This window comes from Ostrea edulis, chromosome 7 (assembly GCF_947568905.1).
Source record: "Ostrea edulis chromosome 7, xbOstEdul1.1, whole genome shotgun sequence".
NCBI classification, from domain to species: Eukaryota; Metazoa; Mollusca; class Bivalvia; order Ostreida; family Ostreidae; genus Ostrea; species Ostrea edulis.
In genome coordinates, this window is record NC_079170.1 from 54988411 (window position 1) to 55015157 (window position 26747).

At 33.3% G+C, this 26747-nt stretch overlaps 1 protein-coding gene across 6 annotated transcripts in view; it reads right to left on the reverse strand.

Annotated features, from left to right (window-relative positions):
* LOC125655625 (5-aminolevulinate synthase, erythroid-specific, mitochondrial-like) overlaps positions 1-24655 on the reverse strand; it is a 29233-nt gene extending 4578 nt beyond the window's left edge. The window contains exons 1-10 of one of the 6 annotated variants that reach the window (XM_048885980.2): positions 24547-24655; positions 16741-16809; positions 7603-7763; positions 5961-6065; positions 5492-5629; positions 4200-4241; positions 2709-2928; positions 2251-2435; positions 1822-2001; positions 422-586 (exon numbers count right to left, since the gene is read on the reverse strand). In XM_048885980.2, the coding sequence (XP_048741937.1) occupies positions 422-586; positions 1822-2001; positions 2251-2435; positions 2709-2928; positions 4200-4241; positions 5492-5629; positions 5961-6065; positions 7603-7756 (1189 nt within the window). In that variant the 5' untranslated portion in view covers positions 7757-7763; positions 16741-16809; positions 24547-24655. Of the gene's footprint in view, positions 1-421; positions 587-1821; positions 2002-2250; positions 2436-2708; positions 2929-4199; positions 4242-5491; positions 5630-5960; positions 6066-7602; positions 7764-8667; positions 8767-16740; positions 16810-23736; positions 23823-24546 lie in introns of those variants that run through there. The other 5 variants (XM_048885981.2, XM_056144772.1, XM_048885982.2 and 2 more) reach the window with 5 other exon arrangements.
* Between the last annotated feature and the right edge of the window lie 2092 nt (positions 24656-26747).

Here is a 26747-nt window from a genome sequence, read left to right on the forward strand (position 1 = left end):
CGTGTCTGAGTGAAAGTATGGTATGAAGGAACTTCCAATGAGAGCTTGCAATGCTGCCGTGACACAAAAATCATTCTTTTAAACATTTCATAAGTCAATTTTTTTTTCTAATGACAATCAAATTTGCAAATCTTGAAAATGCCTCTGTGAATTTCATAAAAGCCCATTCCAGTAGCATTTCTGCACAATAAAACCATATGTGAGGGATTTATGTTGAGGTATTTGGTATGACAGCTCAGGTGTAGTCTTTGGCCGTAACATGATTACATTCACAACTAATTGAATGTTGAATTCGAGCAATATATATAAACTTGCCCTCATACCCATTCAATATAGACTGTATCATTCTTCAACTCAAATTAATCTTCGGCAATAAAGAAGAGTATAAACATATTGATTTAAGACTTCAGTGAAATCCTACCTAGAGTTCCCGTTATGATGTCTATCTTGTCCATGCACCCGTCTCGCTCACCGACTCCTGCACCGTGTTTACCATACAATCCCACAGCGTGGACCTCATCAACAAACGTCAGAGCACCATACTTGTGGGCCACATCACACATCTCATTCAAAGGGCATACATCACCTGTACAGCCAATAAATGTACCCAAATATTAGTCTCATCTTATCAAATAGGCTATTCCTTTAGAAGATTTAAATCATACTTTTACAGAATTTGACAAATTATATACCAGGTACATGTCCTATCTTATATTCACACTCACCAATATTTTTTTCAATTATCCTTTTCTGGTTCATATTTATATATCCTATACAGAAGTTTGCTTTACGTTTTTGTAGAGTCAGTTTTGTTGTTTATACAAATTAAATTGCTCATAACTTCAATACCTCCATAATACAACCATCTAGATATAAATTACTTCTTAAATACGTGAATCAAAAAATGCACACAATTCCATATTGTATATTCTGTAGTGCTTTGAACATTAAAATACAATTTTAATCACTTTTTCATTGTAGATTTAAACCGTACAAAGGACAAGGTTAACTTAGGGTCTTAATTGGCTCTGTAAGTGTTACAAAAAATTAAAGTATACACTTTTCAGCATAAAAGATTTAACAAAGAGTACAAAATAATTCACGATACATGTGAATATCAGTATCTCCAATATGGGTTATTTCAGATACTTAGACACAATCAATGTCATGAATATAGGATCTGCGTAGTCATTGTATTATATATATATATACATACACAATGAAATATCTTATAGATAAAGGAAATGAAAACATTTTTCCTTTGAATTCATTGCAATTTATTTACTAGTTTACTTCATTACTCGGATATAACAAGATTTGTCATAATACCTCCCATCATACCTCCCACCATCATACCCCCACCATAATACCTCCCACCTTAATACCTCCCATCATCATACCCCCACCATAATACCTCCCACCTTAATACCTCCCATCATCATACCCCCACCATAGTACCTCCCACCTTAATACCTCCCATCATCATACCCCCACCATAATACCTCCCACCTTAATACCTCCCATCATCATACCCCCACCATAGTACCTCCCACCTTAATACCTCCCATCATCATACCCCCACCATAGTACCTCCCATCATCATACCCCCACCATAGTACCTCCCACCTTAATACCCCCCCCCCCCCATCATAATACCTCCCACCTTAATACTTCCCACCTTAATACCTCCCACCTTAATACCTCCCATCATCATCTTAGACAGGCATATAAAAAGCTGTCCAAGCAGATATTTGTTCAAATTGAAAATTAACAAGAACATTTTATGCACAGATTGAAGCTCTACTTATTTCACAAGATTACCTGTCATTGAATGCACTGTTTCAAAAATGACAATCTTTGGGACACTGCTGTCGATTTTTCTGAGTTGCTCTTCCAGATGTAATGGGTCATTGTGTCGGAATATATGCTTAGGGACTCCACTATTCCTGATCCCCTGTATCAGGGAAGCATGATTCCCAGCATCAGAAAACATATGAACACCTTAAAATAAAAAGACTGGAAATTAAACATGGAATATCATATGCTGTAAGTTTCTGAACTATGTGTACTAAAAAGATTGGCCGGGGATGAAATAATGATAAGTTTGAAGATCCAATACACATAAGACATAAGATTGACTGTTACTATTTAAATGGATGGAAAAGCAAATCAATTTCTTTTTGCAAATATATTCAAAATATAAAATATCTTTAAAAACTCCAAAATGTCCTTAGTTTTTCCCTACTGTACCTGGGATAGCTTTTCCTAGCGTGTACAGAGATGTATCATTAGCCACGTAACAGGAAGTAAACACTAGAGCCGCCTCTTTCTGGTGCAGTGATGCTATCTCTGTCTCGAGACCCTCGTGGAGTGGAGAATTCCCCGAGATATTACGTGTACCACCTGCACCAGCTCCATGCTTCTTCAGAGCTTCACTGCAAGAAAAAAGACCAACATTTAATCAAACCCCTGAGTCAGTCAGTATCTATAGACCAACAGAAACATTCCCATTAATAGGGAGATACTCTTTGTGAGCATTAGTTTCAATGGAAAACTCCAGGAACCGTCGTCAAGTTTTATGACGGTGGGGCCTGGATTTTCTTTGAAATATTCTCCAGGTTCAGAACATAAACCAATTCTAAATTACTGTAACATCGCCAACACTTGCCTCCCACTCTCACCAACACAATAAGCTCAGCTGTCCTAACCTGACTGCATTGATGACCTTTGGGTGCCAGCTCATTCCGAGGTAGTCGTTACTACACCACACGGTGATTTCCTTCTTCTTTCCGCTTGAGTGGTCCTCGGCGTATGGAAACTCCTTCCCGCGACGCATCACATTCTTAAAGACACGATAGGTGTGGTCACTCTTCTTCTTGTCGATCTCCCCAGCAAAGAACGCTTCATAATTAAACATTGTGGGTTGAGCTGCAAATAGAAAAAAAAACCCAGCTAAATGATGTTTCTAAACTAACAAATGGCACCATAATAAAATTTACTCACAAATCTTGTAATATTTGCAACTGTGTTAATAGAGGCAAGTACATCTTGTATCAAATAATTTTTCAACTTAAGCAAAATTGTTGTGCTTCCCTTCTTTTCTTGTAAACATACATGTAAAACTTACAAAAGTTAGCACTAAATGTCAAGGCCAAAACAAAAAATGTGTGTTTACGATCACCTGATTGACACTGTTTCATACCCTCAATCATATAAATTTTTTGTCTGACTATTTCTAACCTTTTCAAATCAATCTAGGAACCTATTGTTCAATTGTCGCCTAATTTTACATGTTCAACAATCAAAATGGCAGTTGTCAATAGCATGATTGTCGGTAATACAATGAATAAGTTTACCAAATTTGATGGCATATAAAGATTATAAAGTAGATGAAGAGTGATCTTTTTTACACATATCTAATAGTGAAATTATAGTAATCCTTACTTCTGCAAAAAATATATAAAGCACAGAATTTTTGTTATGAAAAAAGCCTATCAACTGCACCAAGCGTATATCTACACTTAATCATAAACACACTTACTGCACTTTTAGGCTTATTATACAAAATTCACACACACACCACACACAATATACAATATATATATATATATATGAAAGATATTTTATTTAATTTTTACTTATTGATTACCAGACACAGCCAATTTTTCACATTTGGATATACATTGTATATCTATATATATGTTCATGCTCGCTGCTATGAGATTTAGTTCTTCAGGATGCTAGTTATACATACAAACACAAAACAAAAAACATGCTTTTTGATGCATCAATAGTGAGAATCCTTTATTTCTTTTCTTTAAAAACATCAAACTGTTCTTTTAACATTTTGTTTTGAATACTTAATTTTCACATTTTTTAAAATATCTGTAATTTCCTTGCTACAAATAATTATGATTATGATACTTAAAAAAATATATTGGGTTGTGATTAAACTTTTGCTCTATGCTTTTTTTTTATTTCAATGATTTTTAATAATTCGAGGACTTCGCATCATAAGAAAAGAAAACACAAGCAAGCTTATTATATCTATTCTTAACAAAAATGGGAAAACAAAGACATTTAAACAAAAAAACAAAAAACAAAAAGCAAACTACAATGAAACTCAACTAAAGTAAAATTCAAAGGCACTTAAAAGAGGAAAACCATACAAAAATTCAGTCAGGAAAATCAATCAATACCATCATTTCTGAGAGTTGGCTTTTCTTCTTCAGCTTTCACTTCTAGACAGGGAAAATACAAATCAACTGTTCTTACTTTGACAAAATCTAGTGTACAAATACATCTTAGTATTTCCAATATCTCTAATTTGAATATTAGCAAGTACAGCAATCTCTAATAGTAACACGTACATGTTTCAGAGATAATTAATCAAAATTGCTTTCAAATTACCGAGTAATTTGCAATACATTGCTCTTAGACTATTATATCAACATCATTGTCTTACATATATTCTTATGATTTTATTTCTTCAAACATTCTTAATGCATGGTCCTATTTTGAACAATGAACAACATTCTAATTAAAATTAGATATTAGATCCACTAGCTTGCATACTTGCAGTTATGTATGTGAGCGCGAATCTAACATCTAATTTTAATTAGATTGTATGAACAATGATTTAATCAAACTTGATCAATGCTAAATGAACAAACTTATAATGTACAATTCTAGCGAAATCATCCACTTCCTGTTATAGTGAATGTTTTAAAGGATTTTTCACACAGGCACACACAAAGACACACACATAAATACACTAATATGACCAACTACATGAACAATTCGACAAGTCCCAGGGATGGCCCATTTGTTTCTCGGGATGGATGCACCAGAGATGGGATAAGGTGCCTAAGAGAAGTGAGCTCCCTACCTATCAGTCATACCCGCCGTGAGCCCGACAAGATAAGTCGTATGCTAAATCAAGTTTACCACTAAATTAGAGTTGAATGCATCACTGTTTAGGAATACAAAAATGCAATAATGGTATGATTCCAAAATTCAAGGCCTAAACGAAGTTAGACGAGTTGTGCTTGAATTGCTGTTTTAAAAGACAGAAATACGTGAAACGATTCAATAATGGTACAATTTAGAAACACAATACGTCCCAAACTGACTGTGTAACTAATCGTCGTGTTCCAAACGAATTAAAATTGCACAGGTCAGGGGTGTGTTCTGTTTGATAATGTAAAGCTGAGCTCATCTAACAGTAGCACCTTCAACATATCAAAATACTTATTGCTATTCCTTCAACCTAGTAGTGCCTATATATGATCCATAATAGTTCCTCCCCATGCCTGCCAGTTACTACAGAGTTCTCTAAACCAGCTGGCTGTCAGAGTGAGAGTAATGGCTGGATTAGAGGGTTGGCCAGTTTAAGAACTTTTAGTGATATGTTATCTCAGTTTAGAGAAGTTTCATTTTAGTACTTTTCCTCTCTGGTTTCACCCCCTCTACTTTTGTTTTGTTTTTTTACCTTTCTCATTTCCTTTGCCCCATTGCTTGATATAGTCCAGAGTTTTCTCCACGGTAATCCCTGATGGGTATTTTGGGACAGCAATGGCCTCTGCTTCCTTTGCTTTAGTGACAGTCATGTTGGCAGAGTCTGCTGTTTCTGCAAAATAATGGAGACCAAGTTTCCCTTATTCTCCTTAGCATTAAGAAGATATATAAGATTTGTATCTTAAAACTTTTGTATCATTCATATTGTGGCGATCAGTCAGGTTTGATCGTCAGTGGCTAGATAGCTCCATTGGCAGAGCACCTGACTAAAGATTCAGGGGGCGGGTTTGAATACAATCAAAAGCATTTTCTGCAGCAATCTGACTTAGATTTCTTGAAACAACTTCAAACTTAAGTTTGAGTTTTCTTTTAATTTGAGTAATTCCCAGACATCCTAGTTTCTACTTAAATTCAGTACTTATTCTGTGTATGTACAGGCCTACCTTTCTTAGTCATACCATCCTTCAGTGATGATACATGGTTTTTCACATCCTTGACAGTCATCTCTTCCTTGGCAAAGAATGGACATTGCTTTTCAAGTGGTTCATCTAAAATCAAAACACATACATACACTAACGTTAAACTTTAATTTTAATCACATACTCTGTAAAACTTTGTGCAATCTTGTACCTCCACAGTCTGATCTCTATGGTGTGAAATTCACAATACTTTTACATAACACAATACATATGTACTATATAACAGTTATTTTTCTTTCTGATAATTTAAATTTTCATGATATTTGGTGCAAATTTTTTTTTTTGAATTCTTACATGTCTGATTCTTATGAACATTATTTTCAGAAAAATTTAATTTACTGTCTAATTTAGTAAAATTCCAGACTTAAGTCCAAGTGGCTACTTAAATTCAGTACTTATTCTCTGTATATACAGGCCTATCTTTCTTAGTCATACCATCCTTCAGTGAGGATACATTATTCAATCAATTATGACAATTTTAAGTTCTTTCCATTTGTAAATGTATCTTACATGCAATAGTGCATGGATTGTCTGGAAAACTCTCATCAGATAACATCTTACAAGAGATTATAGTTTAGATTGGGTTGAAAAGAAGGCTTCTTTGGGTATATCGTTGTAGTTAACAATATTTTTAAATACAAAAACAACGTGCACTGGCAGATCAATCACTAATCCATGCAGTTGTTAGATGTCAAGGCCACAGTGTGTACAAAAACCTGAGGGGAGGCGCATAATAAAGTACGAGTTTTCTTGAATGTTACAGGACAACACCCAAAGTCAAGAAATGTTGTTTTGAAATGTAAAGCTGAGGCGTTAGCGAGGCTTTTATATTTGAAACAACAATTCCGAGATTGAGGAGGTTATCCAGCATCATCCACGAAAAGAAGAACTTTATTTCTATTCTACTACGGCTCAGAAATATACAGCTGATCGTTTATCTATACCGCTATGAATTAGGTCACTTTGTGACGTCATGGCAGTTTCTGAGACTGAATGTACATGTATGTTTTTTGCTGACAAAAAAGGGTGAAATTGTAGGGTCTACTAGCTATTTTGAAAATTTTTTATTAATAAGTACTTAGTTTGATATGCTGACGGATTATATAAATGCGATGTAATTTTCTGATCTGCTCTGTATACAAGAGTACAACAAAACTCTACTGACACACAGAAATCTCCCGAGGACCCACTTGTCTGTGTATCAGCACTTTTGTTTACACGTGGATCACTCTCAGAATGCAGATAATTGCTTTTTTGCCGAATGTCCGTCATTTATCAATTTGTTTACATTGATCTATTTTTATAACAGTGAAATAAAATCATCAGTTATTGATTTTATTGTTGCATAAGTAAAATACAGTGCAAAAAACAGTAGGTAGGATCGCAAAAAAGTTATAAAAAAAGGTCTACATCTAACAGCTGTTTAAAGGCAATACACAATGTTTAATCAGGCTGAAGACATGAAACTGATATGATTTCAATCAGTATTACATTTTAAACCCATATATTTGTTTTTCTTGTGGAAGTTTCATATGTATCATTGAGTTGGTAAATATTTGAGAATAATGGACACAGTATTTCTTGATCTTTGCCATGTTAAAATTACCTGTAACAGTCTTCATGTCGGGAGACGACATGTAATTCATGGCATGAACCATCACTGGACACCGCTCTGCATAGTTCATCAGCTGATTGGCAGTCTTCTTGACCTGGTTGACTGGAATTCTGGACAGAAATGGACACCTCAAAGCAGTGGACATTGTGTTTCTGAAAGTACAATGATATCAAAATGTTTACTCCTGATATGATACAACAACGATCAAATGGTATAATGGTTTAAAAATACACCGAAGTAAAATTCATATCTTGTCAATAAAACTGCAGAAATTCAACCTAAAGCTTGTTCTTAACTTCTCTGAAAATGTAAAGGAAAACATTAAATTCACAGAAACATTTCACCGGACAAGTTCTACTTAGAAGTCTTGTATAATTACAATGTCTTGATCAACTATATTCCATTTGTGATCAGCACAGGTAAAATTGTAAAACATGAAATTTAAATAGGTTTCACATGACTAAGACACAGTTCTAATCATACTGCAAGTCTTGTGATCCTGATCAAGGCCGTTTTCTTATGACCCCACTCACACAACAACCTTGTCACATGTCTGTAGAGAATAAGCAAACTCCACATTACACCAACTGTCTTTTCCAATTTTTCATACTTTTACAATTATTTCTGCATTTCATTTGTATTCATTTAAACTTAATTATCTCTAAGGAATGTTTTAACCACCAATTGTATTACAACTTTTGAATTTAGTAATAAAAAAGTGGGGTGAAGAGAGAAAAGAAAGGATGGGGGAAAAAAAACAACAATAAATAGCTAATCATCACAACTCAAAATAAAGCAAATAAACAAGTTATATAGCTCTATAATCTCTCTATTACACCATTCCACAAGTCTTCAACATCTATCAATGCCTTGCATGATGCCATATGAATTTCAAAATAATTATTGTTTAATATCTTAGAACTAAACAGTAACAATAATTTATAATTAAAATTTAACAAAAATTAAAGGTATAACTGTATGAAACATTTCTCTGCTACAAAAATAATATTACAAAATAAATGTACAGAAGGAATTCTAATTCACAATCTACAATACCTCAAAGCATACATGGTCCTTTACTGTATCTAAATCTTACTCCAGACACTCCCTCAATGAACACCAGATCTAACTACCAAGAGATGGGTTGTTCCTTCTCTTTTATATCCTTCTTGGCCACAATGAATTACTTAAGTTATATAAAACAGTGATGCAAGGTCATAAATTTAACAGAGAAAATTCAGAAGACCCAGAATTGTTCCCCTTGAATGAACATTAAGAATAACAAGTCACAAGACTATCACCCCTTGCTTTCCAAAACTGAATGTCATTGACAAGCTTTATACATATAGTTAGTTAGTTAGTTAGTGTGTTTACGTGAATGTGTGCGTGTAAATGCGTGTGCCCATCAATAAAAACGTCAAAGATAAAGATGCATGGATATAGTCATGGATATACTTTATAAAAATCCTCAGCAGCTTTAGATGTATATTACAATTGCAAAATCTATTCTTAAACTCAATGCAGAAATCTGTGCACATTTGCATTTAATTACCTACAATTAAGTGGTATGAAGTAAAATTAGTGGAAAAGTTTTCTGACAAAAGCTTAAAATATACTAATGCTGTGAACCCGTATAATAATGCTCCAATTTCTTACGTTATTACATAGAATGAATTATGAAACCTATATGAATTATAGAATAAAACCTAAAAGATTTAACTGAAATGTCTTTTCAAATTACAAATGGGATAAATCAATCCCCAATGAATCTAAATATTGTTTTCTTATACTGTACATATATGTGTGTGTGAAATTTAAAACTTTAAAAGGCTAATAATTATAATTAATTCATTCAGTACAAATTGTTCATAGAGCACTTAACTAAAATTGATAATAATTTGATTAAATGCCTATTTTTACATGTACGTGAATTCAATAAAACTGATTTTATTCACGAGAATAAAGCTCAATCATAAGCATGATCTACATTGAAAATTACATCTATATTTTTCGTGATTTCTAACTTTTAAATGACACATTTTACCTAAATAATACTTGAAATGTTATATTTATAACACAACTTAGATCAATAACTATACATTTTTGAAAACTTTGTAAACAATTAATATATTAAACATATTTCAATCTTTGTTTATACACAACAAATGATATTAAACTTCTGTCATGATGTATATAACCTTAATTCTTTGTGAAACCTTTCAAACACAGCTGATTAGGGTAAAATCATGAATCAGTCCTTTTAAAACACAAAAGCCCATGCTGATGAAAGACTTAATTTACATAATATATGTTATATTCACACTATATGACTATTTTGGACTCATCCTAGAGTCAGAACCCTCCATGGGTTGGTGAAATTTCTAATTTAAATACATCCCTTTCTGCTTTTCCTAGTTTTTATACAGTACATGTAACAGCAAAATTAAAGAAGTCTATCAAATGACAAAGACAATATAAATGTGATGATAGTCTTGGCTCCATCCTGGAAACAAAACTATCACCCCTGGGGACCTGAAATTTACAATTTTGGTAAAGGGCTACCTAGCTGTTCCTTATAAATATCCTTTTACTTTCAATATTAAAGAAGATATTATTTAAATGTTTTACATATATACACTATATATACCAAGTTGGCCCTGCCCTTAAATCAGAACCCTTACCTTGGGGATCATTGAATTTTCAATTTTGATAAAGGCTTTCCTGCTGTTTATGACTGCATTTAGTTTTACTTATGTGTGCAGTTTTAGAGAAAAGGATTTTTGAAAATTAGTCAATATTTGGCAGTTCTTGTCCTGCCCCTTAGTAAAAGCCCTGGCGATGCAAGAGTCCTGGAATTTACTATCTAAAATATGTCCCCCTTGTCCCATAAATACTTCATACCTGGAATGGTATAGTTTTCAAGAAGAAAATAAAAATTTTCAATTGTTAACGCTTGTGGACAACGACAAACATTGATTAATTTTCGGAATATATGGAAGTTTGAAATGATTTAATTTGGTATTGGTGATAAAATCATGTTTCAGCAGAATTGATTGCCGTAATCATGCAAATTTCAGAGCATTCCACTATATGTAACTGCTTATATGCACCCACACCATAGTGCACATATCATAACTAAATACCAAAAAAGGGAAGTCATTTGCATTCAGGGGATACTTTAATTTGAATGACAGTTTGTTTTTTGAGGGTTTTTTTTTTTTTGCAACCACAGTAATTACTCAAATATGATGCACACTGCACAGAGTGCAGACATTTTGATGAGTAGATTGCATCCTGAAATTCGAATTAAACGTGCCAAAGAACAGAAAACTGTCCAACAACTTATTTAAAGAAGCAAAATCCTGTTTGCACATCCTGTTGTTCCCTACAATTCTCCAAATTAAAACATGCTCTTACTTGAACTTTGTCTTAAGTTTGAAAAAAATATTAACTTTTTTGATTTTCAAAAAATCAAAATTGGAAAAACCCATATCATATGGTATAACATAATTAATACAGCTAGCTATTATTTACAACACATATAGAAATTTTAAAGTTCTAGTACCTTATATACAAAAACAGATTGTAATTTTAGAATAGATCATCATTATATACATGTATATATAAATCTATGAAGTAACAAATCCTGAAAATGCTTATTATAAACACAACTATTTGTTGGTTTTTGCATTACAATACAACTAAAACTACATGAATCTGTATTTCTGTCTGCATGTAATATAATTATTATGTCATCAATTTGAGTTACTATAGGAAATAAGTGACTTACTCACTAGCTTCTAGACCCAAAATATACCATTCACTAAAACTATATAAGGACATTTAGGTATGGTAATTAAGGGCCCCATGTGGCCCCCATCTTTACATAAATTTCATAATAGACTAACTATGAAACCTTGTAAAGAAAATACATATAACAACAGTCCATGAATGCAAATGTCTAAATTAAGCTACAAGACTGCCATGGATTTGAGCAAAGTTAGGATTTCAGAAGAAAATAATTGCTATTTTGAATTTTACATACATTTTGCTTTGGAAAACATAGAACACACATTTGACTATGTAGAATTTTTATACCAAAGGTGCATATCTTACAAGTGCACAAAATACAAAGTATTGAAGTTGAAGAGGAAGGCAAGTGTGTTCTGTATATTTTCTGAAGCAATAACATCTGCTTCAAATTTATAAAAAAAAAAAAAAAAATTGTCAAAAATGGGGAATTTCGAATTTTCATTAACTTTGTGACCTTGTGGCATTGTTAAAACTGATACTTTATATTTTGAGATAGGGTTAACAAATAATGATGTACAGTTTTGTTCATGATGACTTCTCAGAATGGACCTTATCCTACCTTCTTTATAAACTGCAGAATGTGTATAAAAATGATGGAAAATGATCCACTAAGTGTGAATAATACAAGGTGAAAAGACAATTCTAATTGGAAGTTCAGGTTGATGTTTGTCATGAAAAGTATAAATAGATAGTTTTCTAGGGTCATGCAGCATGTTTTTCTTATTTTCTGTACACTTCGATCTTGTGACAGCAAATTTCTACATAGATCAACTACCAAGGCTCATAAAGTATATTCATTTATAAATATCCAAGGTCATTCAAAATCTTGTGACATTTTCTTTTTAAGTTACAACTCTTTCTAATAGTCACTGACAGGCAAGGGGTGTTTAATGACGAAATCAAAATATGCCAAGTATTTAGTGTAAAAACGAGATAACCCCCAAACTGTTTTAAAATATTTATATCACACAAAATTTCTCACTTGTTGCCATGGCAACGTACCATTTGATTGAATAGCTGCATCTCTATAAGAAATAAGTTCACAAATACCAACTCTATCCCAGAAGAAGCCATTACATTCTGCAGGGTTGGGATTATTTTGAATATTGTGAATAAATATCAGCTAACAAACTTTAAATCTAAATAAGGGTATCTTAAATTATAGCACATGTACAGATCGAGTTCTTCATGAAACAATAGCAAAAATTAATTTTAAGTATTCAAATTGTTTACTCAGAGGAATCACTTGAATTTTCAATGATTTGGGTGAACGGGTAAAATGAAAAAAAAATTGAAAATACCACAAGACTCACAAGTTGATATACAGGAATTGTTGTGAAAATCAATGATGATAAGTAAAATGTTCAAACATTAAATATATCTCATAAATCATCTTATCTTTGGGAAATCACAGGAATAATGGTTGCCTTGGAAACAAAACGTGCTTTATAGTTACAGTTTTGAAACATTATTGCATGGTTTTTGTTTTTTTATCATAAGTAAAAGCAACGCATTTGAAACACTAATAACAATAAAGTCAAATCAATAGTAGCAGTCACATGCTATAATTAAGTGACCAGCAAAAATCTAAGATGGCAGTGAATAAAAAATAAATGATAAAATAAAAGCAAAGTTTACATTCAAACTTCTTTGTTGTCCATCCTTATTCTAGTGTGTCAGAATTTTCCATATTCTAATTTACATCACTAGAAGTGAGATTGTTGTCTGTGATATTCATATACATTGTGTATTGTTTAAAACATCTGTCGTGTAAAAAATAAATATCATTGTATCATTGAGGAAAGGGGTGTATACATTGCAGCGTAATACTGATACACTGAACATTCCATACAGAACCATGTAAACACAGCACAGAAAATAAACATTGAAGCGGGTGACCATGAATTCTGGATTCAAGAGATTTTTAGTGAAACTGGTTTGGACTAATTATAATCCTCCTCTCAGAGATTTAACCAATAGATTCCATCAACACAGACCTCTACCAGTGACTGAACGAACAACACAGTGATGTTTATTTTGACAAGCGTACCACAGATGTGTTGTTAAAAATACAGTGAAAATAAGGGAAGTGCAGGGTGTACATCAAGCCACTTTTGGTCTAAAAAACATAGGATGATATAGGGGGGAAAATTTGCAGTTTATAGGACAAATATAGGGATTTTTACAGTAGATTTGTAGGAATAAATAGGGTTTTTATTAAAGAATTTGTATAAAAGTTCATTGTTTCTGCATAAAAATCTAGCAAGCATAGTATCTTACTGGAGAAGAAATAATATTAAACATAAACAAAGACAAAATCCTTTCAGATGTGGACAGTTTTCCATCCAATAGTTCTTATACAATAATCATAGTTATTCTCTTCATAACAATCTAATTAAATATCAATCTAGCATCAGCTCCTGGATTTTTTTCTTTTTCATCATTTTGGAAAACAGGACTGTAATTTTTTTGGATATATATAGGGCTTTTCATGACTTACAGGGAAAATATAGAAACCTTCAAGTTTATAGGAAAATATAGGAATAAATAGGGACTTGACACCCTGGAAGTGAAATGAATAAAGACCAGATCATAAAAGATGCAGGAAATGAGGTGAAGATAATGAATGGTAATCAATCTCATAACTCCTATAAGCAATACAAAATAGAGAGTTGGGCAACCTGGACACCAGAGGTGAATCAAGTGCCTTGGAGGAGTAAGCATCCCAAGTCAACCAGTCACACCCGCCATGAGCCCTATATCTTAATCAGGTAAACAGAGTAATCTATAGTCAAAATCAGTGTGCCAAGAACGACTTAAAGAACCAAAAATAATACCATACGGTTTCTTCACGGATCAGTGGATGTGGGTAAAGCTTATCTGTGGCCATTACTATTTACCTGGCCAAAAGATCTGGGTGCCATGTATACTTTTGATATACACATGAAATAACTCAGGGCAGTCTGCAGAGTTTCTGTGGTCATAGCGTTTGTATTATGAGCTGACACACAGTCTACACCTCCCCTCAATTGGGGACAGGTCAATGCTATCAAAACTATGGTATATTGGGCTTCAAGATCTAAACAATGCCAATAATTATTGGCTGTTATTGTTATCAAAGCACCCCTCTTTGGTACCTACAGACCACAGTCTCTGCAGATGTCACTCCACCTGAGATCTATTGTTAGATGTTCGATTGACAGGCGGCTTAACATTGATCACCAAACAGGTAAAATCTGGGGGTGTTAACTTAAAACTGGGTCTTTAATAACAATTGGTATAAAACACGTCAGACAGCATTTGACCAAATGACAGGTAGTATTGGTAAATTAGATCGTTATAATGGCCATAGAATTTTTGAAATGCTGACTTTAAACGAGAATGTTGAAGCCCCTGTAAGATCAACTTGTTTGTCAGTAGCCTGTCTTGATTTAAAATATGATCATACGCAGAACAAGCTCTTGCATATTGAATCAGTTGAGAGATATAAACACCATATGCAGGTGATAAAAGAATAATGCTGCATAAATACGGCAAGTTGATGATGGAGAAGTTAAAGTCATCTTGTTTGTCATAAAGCTAAGCTGTTAGTTTGGCATTAAAATATATTTTTAATAAAATATCTAAGAATGCTTCTCCTTTTGTAAAATAATGCTTGAAATGTGCAATTCAATTTGAGAGACATTAAATAAATCACAATATCCATTGTGCACAGTAAATCTTTTTAAGTTTTAAGCAGGCAACTTTCTTGAACTCAGATGTGTCAAATACTCAGGCTATGTCAAAGTGCATCATAGGCATGTCAACATTTAAACGGTTCTAAATCCTCGGATATCTCATACTGGAAAATCGTGAATACTCCAGTTATTCAAGTTTTTTTTTCAGTTGCAATCAAACTCATTTTCCACTCAGTTTTAAATAATGGTTTATTAATTTTACAGGTGGTAGATCTGATCTACCCCACACATCTCCATGTCAGTCGAAATTCACACCTTTGAAAATTATGCTTTTTTTTCACTGATCCTTGATTTTGTTAATTAACCCCACAAGACCCTGCAAGTTGATTACACATAATTAATTAATAGCTTGGGTATAAACATGGATTCAGGGTGCCAACTAAACAAGATCACCTCCAAACTATATTACCCATTCCGTTTAAAACAAAAGTGTTAAGGACAGTAACTCCCAGAATAGACTCTCTACTGATTAGTATAGTCAAAATCACTACACATGCATTCAATTTTCATTGGCTATTATTCAAATACCTGTAACTCTCTTATGAATGAGAAAAATGGAATGACATTGACATCATAGGTACATACTATAACAACCTAGACTGTAAGATGAATGGTTGTGCATGTGTATGTAACAGTATGCAAGAGTGGTTACTCTTATGCAAATAATTCATTGGTTAGTTAATTGTTTGGACCAAATGGAGAAAATTTCATGGACTTCCTTGTAAGTTCCATGTAACCCTATTCCATGGCCAGAATTCTGGTCTAGGGACCAGAAATTCCACACTTTGACATAGCCATGGTATCCGAGATATCAAAGTTTGAAATACCAAAGTTCAACTGTATATACATAAGATTTTTTTTATAGATTTTTTATGCCTCTTCACTACACAAGCTCTGAGATTCCAACTCCTTGATTCAGCTGGAATGAGTTTTACGCCTTCAAGTTCAATAATACTATGTAGTCCGTTTTTTGCAAGGCCAGAACTCAAGAATTTAAAGAAACAACACATTTTCACTATAATTTGAACCATACAGCCCCACCCAAATGTTAAATTCCCAGAACCATGAATTTCACAATTTTAACTAGTTGGAACTTCTCTCCTCATTATTACTTGCATATTGCATTTGATCATTTGAAATCCAGGAGTCTAAAAAATTTCCAAGAAATAACGAATTTTTAATATACTATAATATGTATGAGTCAGAGCTCCAACCCTTGCACCAAACCTCTGACTAAGGAGTCATTATTTTTTTAAATTTTGGTAGGGACCTTCTTGCTAGAGCTCATAGCTATATGCACACAGTTCAAAAAGTTGAAAATATACACATGTTCAAATGTCATCACACAACATTTACAGATAAAAACATGTTGCAATAGTTAGGTCACCAATGTACAATCGAACCTCATTATCTTGAAATCAGTGTGACTGAGAAAACTTTGAAGATATCGGAGGGTTCGAGATATCGAGGTTAGAATTTAGTTGGGACTTGCAACTCACATCGACATATTCATGGTATTCAAGATATTCATGTTAGAGATACTGAAGTTCAAATGTATATAAAAATAGTCTAAACTTACATTTCTTGTAGCTTTAATGGACTGTTGATGTATGTGTGCCCTTCACTGAGAGCGAATCACACTTCAGAACTGCAAAAATACAGAGTTATACAATACACAAGTGTGTGAGCTTTAAGAACATGTGCGACTTTTCTTAATGATATATAATTTTTGTATCCCATCTTGTATTCTTGTTTCTAAAGAAAATTAAGTTTGTTTTAAAAAGTTAGTATACTTTGATAGTTCCTGGTTGTGGGAAGAAATAATATAAAGTCAACTTTTATGTACATTATATTAAAGAAGGCTGTATATATGTAAAACTTATACGGTACCAATTTTGAGGCACCAGATGCGCATTTCGACAAATAATGTCTCTTCAGTGATGCTCAACCGAAATGTTTGAAATCCGAAATAACTATGAAGTTTTAGAGCTAAATATAGCCAAAAACAGCGTGCCAAAAAAGTGAAGCCAAATTCGTCCAAGGATAAGAGCTATGCATGTGGGAGATAATCCTTAATTTTGAAATGAATTTCTAAATTTTATAACAGCAATTAAATATACATCCGTATTTTCAAGCTAGTAACGAAGTACTTAGCTACTGGGCTGTAGAGACCCTCGGGGACTAACAGTCCACCAGCAGAGGCCTCGACCCAGGGGTCACAATGTAAAACTTATACGGTACCAATTTTGATGCACCAGATGCGCATATAAACATGACTAAGTTAAAGTAGCAAGGGAGGGGAGGATAATCTTTGGATTGGAGATTGAACCTGATATCCTTGCATTACGGCATTGGTGATCTTAAACCACTGAGCTAACCAGGCTGATATACGAAGTATAGTCATATTACTAAAGAATTTACACCTATTTTGAAAATCATACAAGAACTCTTCATATCGAGGAGATGCAAAAGAACAAGATCGAGGCCCACAGGCCTTATCAGTCACCTGAGCATTAGCTAAAAGTAGGACTATGAAATCAATATACATATTAAATTTTCCTGTTCTGCATATTTACAAACTAAATTCTAATAGTTTTAGAGCTAAATATAGCCAAAAACAGCGTGCCAAAAAAGTGAAGCCAAATTCGTCCAAGGATAAGAGCTATGCATGTGGGAGATAATCCTTAATTTTGAAATGAATTTCTAAATTTTATAACAGCAATTAAATATACATCCGTATTTTCAAGCTAGTAACGAAGTATATGAAACAAAATGTGTTATTAAAACATAAATACCCCTGAAAGTGCCCATATTGTTGAAAGACTTTAAATTAAATACATAGTATGTTATATTAACACTATATTGCTATTTAGGATCAGCTATAGTCTGTCAGAACCTTGATGTTGCAAAATTCAGTTTTGGTACCTTCCTTTCTGCCTTCCTAAATAATATGCATTTAGTACAGCAAAGAGGAAGTCTAATGATAAACACAATAATCACAGGGATTTTCCTACTGGGTCCAGGGTCCATAGAATTGGAAAAATTGACGTGTAAAATGTTCAAATTAGGAAAATTTGAAAGTATTAATCAATAAAATTGAAGGAAAAAAGAATGCATTTTAATGACCACTAATTAGCAAAACATGGTATGATGGTATTCATAGCAAAATCTTTATTGAAAATCTTGCCCCTCTCTGTCTAAAAAAAAATGACATACATGCAGTTGAATGCATTATATTCAAATTCTACACATGTTATTAAATGCAGTATAACCATTGAAATTTTTATGAAAAAACAAAGGTCTCCTCAGCTCCCCAAATTGGAAGTGCTCCAAATAGAACCTCCTGCATGGTATGGAGAAAAAAGCATGAGCAGGCCGGAACATAAACATTATGAACTCTGATAAGCCTGGGCACATAGGAGAAATGTTTACAAACTAATATTACACCCTCCACCCCTCAGATCCACTATAACTTTAAGGACAATTGGATCCTCCTGTCCCTACAATATGCATATCTGCAAATGGCATTGAAGTATTGTACAAAGTCTACTGGATAAGCCATATAGGAGGAAAAGCGTTCACAAGCTATTTTAACATCCTCCACCCCTCTTACATCCACTATAACTTTTAGGAAAATAATTGGATCCTCCTGTCCCACCAATATGCACATCTACAAATGGCAATGAAGCATTGTAAAAAGTTTCAAGTCTATTCGATGAGCCATATTGGAGGAGAAGCGTTCACCAGAATTTGTGACAGACGGACTGACCGAAAGTACAAAAACAATATGTCTCCCCCTGAACGAGGGGAGACATAATTTCTATCAGGTGATTTTACTGATATTGAAATTTCATTTATTATAATATCAGTGGGATTTTCAAATTAATATTAGTTAAAACAAGTCCATTTTATTAAAATAAAATTTATTTTGCCTGTGTTTTAATTTAAACAAACAAACTGAGAGACTGAAATTTCTGGGGATGATTTTTCTTGATCTGCACAATCCGCGTAACCACTCGCTGAGGAAATTCGAATGGTTTCATCCTCACAAGACCTGCTTCTTGAAACCAAATTCCTCAAGTGTTTTGTACTGTCCTTTTTCAACATTTTTTCATATAATTGGATTATGTGGCATAAAAGCAATTAAACTTACTTACCAAGTAAAACAATCTACATTCTCTGAACTACTCGGTGAATCATCTAAATCACAAATTTAAAATATGGATGCATATTTTATATGAAATACTAAGGATTAATAAAGCTGAGCATAAATATAATATCTCTATCTCAAGTAAAGCTTCATAAATGTTTTTACAATCAAACATTTTATTAGGACATTAAGCAGTTCATTGGCACCACCCAAGGTTCTCTGTATTTAGAATTCTGGGAATGAAACATTTTGGCCCAGGAACAGAAAATAGAATGGTCTGGTATGTGAACGGAACAATTTTAGTTGAGAACAAAATGGTTCATTTGGTGTATACGAGTCTGTAAAATTTACCCTTTGCCAGCTCAATGAGGGGTTTGGTTGGAAATGCCCATCATATATTATGGTGCAATAATAAATTACAGCTCATTAAAAATAAGATCTACAGTGGCACAGATAGCCTCTTTTTAAATTAAGTCATACTATTTTGGTCTGACCTGATCATTAAAATTTTTGCTATAGTTTCCCCTTTTCAATCATCACAAAGTAATAAAAATATGGAAAAACTTGTACAAAAAAATAAAACAATTAATATATATTTGTTGAAAGAACAATAAAAGAAAAAAATTGAATCCTGACATTTTTTTTCTAGATCAGTCTAAAACTTAAGTATACAAACAAAATTTTGATTTAAGGCTTGGAAATGCAACCATGAAAAAATAGCATTACAATATGTACGATTTGAATTTTTATAAAAATTGATGGTTTTAGTCCATATGTTTCATTAAATTTACTTGAAAACTTTAATCAAATTTGTATAAATCTATATCTATATGTATATACATCAAACAATATGTTACCTGATAGAGCCTTCAGATGTGTTTAACTGGGAAAATTTTATCGTACGCAAATAAGAAATCACAATTTTTGATGCCCTTGGGTAAATATATTGACGTGTCAATTTGGCACTGGTTGAAAGATGAAATACTGGAGAAACCTTATAGCAAACACCGTACATTACAAAATATCATTAGTATGTATGCCATCAAAAACAGATATTCATCATTATGCATCATCACACAAACCTTTTTCATATCTCAATTTCTAGTCAATTTTATTAAAAATTTGGGGGAAATTCATATTTATGATTATCATCAGGTAGATAAACACCTGGCTTTGAACTTATCAAGTACGCGGGACTCAGTTTGTTTTGTTACTGTCAGTTATACGTATGTATATCTCCAAACCATTAATATGGAAGTCTGAAAGGACCGAAGGTCAGGAACTGAGAAATGTTGTGATAGTTTGTACAATATTGATTATTAGTTCATTAGTAAGCAAAATAATACATAAATCTATCAGGGCTGTTTACCTGTAGTCATCTAACATATTGCCAGAATACTGTACAATGACATGTATCATGTCTGTCACACAATTCTACCACTGTCTGTACAAACAGAACATTTTTGTAATACTTTGGTGTCTTTAACCATGCACTCCCTGATACTTAATTAACCAACAAACTGTAAATTGAAGGTAAGGAAGCATTCATTACTGGTAATCCCCTTTTCTGCAGTTTAAGTTGACTCAACAAACAGACATAAAATACTCTTATCATCCAGAAGGAATTGTGAATTTGAAAACATATTACTACATCAGAATGCATTAAAATGATGTGTGAACGGAAGAATTCCATGCTGACACTCCATTATTAGGGAACGTGCAGCTACATATCATGCGCAGATCCAGAATTTTTTCCTAGGGGAGTGGCATGTTTCACACGGTGCAATTTTTTATCATGGGGTCCAACCTGTAATTGGGACTAACACTTAATGGAAGTGCATATATACATTTTAATTCAGATACATGTAACACTATAGGTAAAATTAATCTGTAAAAATCTCTATTCAATAAGGTGGTACATCCTTAAATTTTATGTAATAATCCAAGTAAGAAGTTCATAATCTCAGGTCAACAAGATGTGACATTGCAAGTTTTTGATGTCAAAAATTCATTGAAGGAATATACCGGTATGTATAGACTTGAATTTTCTGTGTCCTAATCTTTAGAGCTGTGTTTGCTGTTAATAAAAATTCAAGATTTATAATCTTAAAAATGTTTTTGGTGACACTATAAAACTTTGTAATAAAATTCTCTTTCAAATTCCAACACATTTCAACATCTAACCCACGGAACCTCCGACAGCAGGACAACATTGTGACAAAATCTAGACTGGATGAATAATTCCATGCCCTACTCTCCAAAATACTTAAGTCACATGATATTGATTCCTTTATTCAAAATGTAGGATCACAATGGATGCCACAAATATGTCACTGAGGTTCTCCAAATCTCTCTTCATCTCATTTTTCTATTAAAATTGTCTGTTTCAAGATTTTATACAACTTTGTGAGGCATATATCCATAATATATACTCAAGATATGAAGATGTGAAAGCTTAAAATGTGCATTGGACATTTCATGTTCAAAATCATTCTATTTCAAAGAAATATCAAACTCAATGGATTTAGCAAGTCATAACTGGTGAGTTTGTGTTTAAGGCTGTTCAATATGTTATAATTAATCGATTAAATACATATTGCTGTTTAAACGTTTTTCTTCAAAAAGGAAATGTAGAATTTCTTCAGCATTTATCTATAGTCATGATAACTCAAATTTGTACTCTTCACTTTATCTGACAAATGTTACCCAATAATAGGCTTGTTGTTTACACTATTTTATGAATATCACGAATGACTAACTTTTGAGAATAAATGCAAACAAGCTGGAGCAACAATAGGAGATCAAGATATAGAACACCAAAGCTAGCCATCCATTACTACCTGTATTTCAGATATTGCTAAATTCAGATATTTTTCCTGAAAAGCGTGTCATGATTCCGCATTACACAGGTGTACAATCACACAATGTATCTATATATAGGTATAAACCTTATATATAATGTTTTCCAATATAATCTGCATTATCTTGTCTGTGAGTTCCAATAATTTGGTCAGCGACACCATGCAATGAGCTGACTTTACATCAGGCTGTGACCGATACTAGTCCCTGGAATCTGTTGTGAGCTGACTTTACATCAGGCTGTGACTGATACTAGTCCCTGGAATCTGTTGTGCTTTAATCATGTTAATTGATACTGACCTGTATATAAAAAACTTACACAACATTTCATGCTTGTTCTGAATTTTGACCCTCTTATCAACACATCAACCATGTTTAGTGGATGTAATTCTTATGAATGTCTAATGAAAGGGAAGATTTCTATGCCTAGCTTATATTGTTCTATATATATCAGGTGTATAGTTTCATTCATATAAATCAACAATACACATTCAGTGTACATATGATACTTTTTGTCCAGTTTCATCAATAAACATATATTACACAAAACACATTTAGTGGCCCACCCTTTTCACAAAAAATCTTTTGATTAAGATGAAAAATTTTTTAAATAAGTTTTCACTTACATATTTATGAATGAGTAAATCTAAGTATATACATAGGTAATAAAACTGGCATTCTTAGTTTTCTTACTTATGGCATAGTTACACTCAGTTGCATATAAAGCAGCTGAGAGAGGGAGAGGGCTTAAACAGGCTATGCCTGCTGCCCGATCCCATTCACTTTGTGAATAAAATACAGTTTAAACAAGAGGTACTGTGAGCAATGCTCACTAAGAATACCCCCCGCTTACCCCAATCTCCCAAAGGGTGTTGGTAATAGGTATAAACTACCTCTTTTCTGAGTGTAAAAAACAAATGGCATGACAAACCGAACCATATTGCTACTTCGATGTCCAGTGCGCGTGACCTTTGACCCCAAAATCGATAGGGAACATTTTCATCTCATGGGTAGTCCATATGTATGATATGGTGACTGTAGGTGGAAGGGATAACGCTTTAGAGCCCGGAAACCATATTGCTACTTCAATGTTCAGTGCGCTTGACCTTTGACCTTTTGACCCCAAAATTAATAGGGAACATCTTCATTCCATGGGTAGTCCATATGTATGATATGGTGACTGTAGGTGGAAAGGATAACGCTTTAGAGCCCAGAAACCATGTTGCTACTTCAATGTCCAGTGCGCTTGACCTTTGGCCTTTTGACCCCAAAATTAACAGGGAACATCTTCATCCCATGGGTAGTCCATATGTATGATATGGTGACTGTAGGTGGAAAGGATAATGCTTTAGAGCCCGGAAACCATTGCGTCTACAGACAGACGGACGGACATACGGACAACCCGATTCCAGTATACCCCCCACAACTTGTTGCGGGGGGTATAATAAATATAAAGCAGACACAAAATCCTTTTCTTACTCATAAGATTTTTTGTGAAATAATGTTACAAAATACTTTGTAAGTAAACCTACCATCACAGGAAATTCATAATCAAAGTAAACCTACCATCACAGGAAATTCATAATCAACCACTTTTGATGACACTGTAATGTCAGAGTTTGAGTGATGTTTCACACTGTAATGTCAGAGTGTGAGTGATGTTTCACACCTTAATCACTTAGTAATCAGGAAGGAAGCAGATGACAACGTACTTGTATTAGTTTTACAAATGATGAATAAACTTTGGGCTTGCATAATGTCTGAAATTTTATTGAATTTCATAAACGATTTTGTTCTCCACAATGCTTTAAACTTTCCCAGATCTAGAACAATTCATAATCCAGGATTGTTTACATAATTCAAGGCACCTGAATTTCAAAGATACCATGAATTTCAGAATCTCCATACAGAGAGGGGCTTTGGATTTTACAGTTCTGAAACACAACTACATAATCATGACTATGACGAAAGTTGATTTTTTGGTGTCCTATGATTAGTGTCGGATTTTTTATCCACAACATATTACGTAATATTTCATATGACCTAGGATATCTTGATTTTAAAAACTGACAGACCTCAATGTTGCAATCAATATGATCATTGTAAATCGAATACATTAAAAAGCCATACTCTGTGGAAATCTTTACACATAATAAATTCATCTCTAATAGACCTTGAAATTATACATTTCTAGAAAGTTTCATTGGAACAGAGAAAATTCAAGCTGGACGAATCCTGACGCTACCAAAACTATCATATGATGGAAATAATGTTTTTTCTTGCGTCAGAACTTTAATTAATAATTCATAATTATCATTAACTTTAAAGACATTAATTTGTTGTAGATAATCTACAAATTAAAAAGGTATTCTGTACCTGCGCCGTTAACAGCTGTTTTTGTTCCTTGTTCGTTTCGTAACTGTTTAACCTTGTATTTCGAACCCGATCCATATTAATTTAATGTCACGGGACACCTCAATCTCTCACCAGAGGGCGTATTACGCTGCGCTACAACACTCCTATGCTGGAACTTCCTCAACTGGATGTCCATTATACATTGGTTTCCCCAATATCCACATTTAATGTATATTATACATATTTATGAATTAGCATTTTTTTTTTTTAAAAACTGTTGATACTTAAATTTTGTCATTGCAACAAGTTTTTATTTATATTTTTTATTCTGTTTAACGAAAATGTGGATTTTCTGATGTTGATGTATACTTCTGTTTTTGCATGTCTGATCATCTTTAAAAAGGTGGCAACATATACATTTTCTTTGGTTATTAATTAAATTAAACTATACTGAGTGGAAATTAATAAAGTTTTTCCACTTTTAACCATTGATATTGATAAGTCACATGAGGATGGAACTACCTTAAATGACTTATATCGTTACAAGGGCGTATATAAGCGTGTGCGAATTCAAAAATTTTCTCCAGTGATGTGGGTTCCACCCCAATCAAAACTAGGAACATTGCGCATGGGTATTTTACTACTGGAAGTGAATAAAACTAGGCAAATATACATGCATTAATGTAGATAACAAGCTCTCATGAAGATATTTAAGAGGTAGCGAGTTCGAACCCAGTGTGCGCGCCCAACATAGCCGAGCTACCAAATGAATCATAAGATATCTCTCTTATACTTTAATTTAAGAGATATCTCTCAGTTTGAATAGGATCTCATTAGAAAAATATATATATCTCATAGGAACTTAAGATATATATACTAGTACATTGTATATATATATATCATTTAGGTATCTCTTTTACCTTGGGGGATATCTCTTAAACATTGAGAAATATATATATCTTTTATATCTTTCACATAAAGAGATCAATATATCTTTTTAATTTAATCAAAAATTATGGCAAGCCGCTTACTATTTATTCGAAAAAGAGATATCTCAACTTTGAGAGAAATCCCTCTAATTCAAAGATATATCTTTTAATTACTTTAAAGAGATATCTCTTAAAGTTAATTAAGATATATCTATCAACTTTAAGAGATATCTCTTAGGGTTAAGAGATATATCTCTCAACTTTTGAGATAAAATTAGTTAGTATGTGTCAAGTTAAAAAAAAAAGGACCTCCCCACTTAATATGTAGCTTGTGGTCCCTTTTTACCATCATTTTTTTCAAAGAATATACTTTTTGGTGATGTATCTCCAGTAATCGTACAGTCTTTTCCCCCTGGGATATTGGAAGATAAGGGTAGAAGACTATAAGCTTTAAATGTTCACCCATAGCCTGAAAACTACAGAATTACCAACCGAATTAATATAGCTTCAAATTTATTTACAGCTGACCGAAGATATCTAAAAATACCACAACAATGTGCTATCTATACAACTTGAACTTTTATATTTATTATTGAAAAACAGTAATGCTGAAAATCATTTCCAATGACCTAGCTCTTTTAAAAGTGTGATCATTTATATTGGCTACATAAAGGTTTTGAAGTTTATGTTGACTGGCATACTGGAATTTGCGATGCCAGAGTGCAACGGTCCCTCTCCTACAGAAACGCTACGTCAAAGTGTGATGGTCTGGCATGCCAAAATGCAATGGCCCATCATTTGTAGGTGTACCACACCAAAGTGCAATGGTAATATGGCATGCCAAAATCCGATGGTGTGGGGTAAAAGTAACATTTATGACATATCATTTGTAATGTCTTTCAATATCCAATCAAAGAAATTATAGAAGTGTCTGTTTGCCCAAGTGAAGGTTTTTTAATGGATGAATTAAAAAAAAGGAGATGAATGACCCAGGTCCAGCCAGTCCAGAAGTCCAGAACAGTTTTGGTCGGTTATGAGAGATATAGAAAAAATCTGCAAGTTGAAAGCAAATAATCCGTATCATAGGGAGCAAAGAGGATCAAAGAAGAATTGGGTCTACACATGGGGAAAACTTCCGTATTAAAGTAGATCTCCAACTACATACTCCATATGACATGGGGTCAGTGTTCTACAGGATCTCGAAGGTCAATAAGGCACACGGTCGGGTTCTGACAAAACACCAAATGATTGCAGAAATTCAACAAAACCCCTGTGTGGACCAAAGGAGAAGTG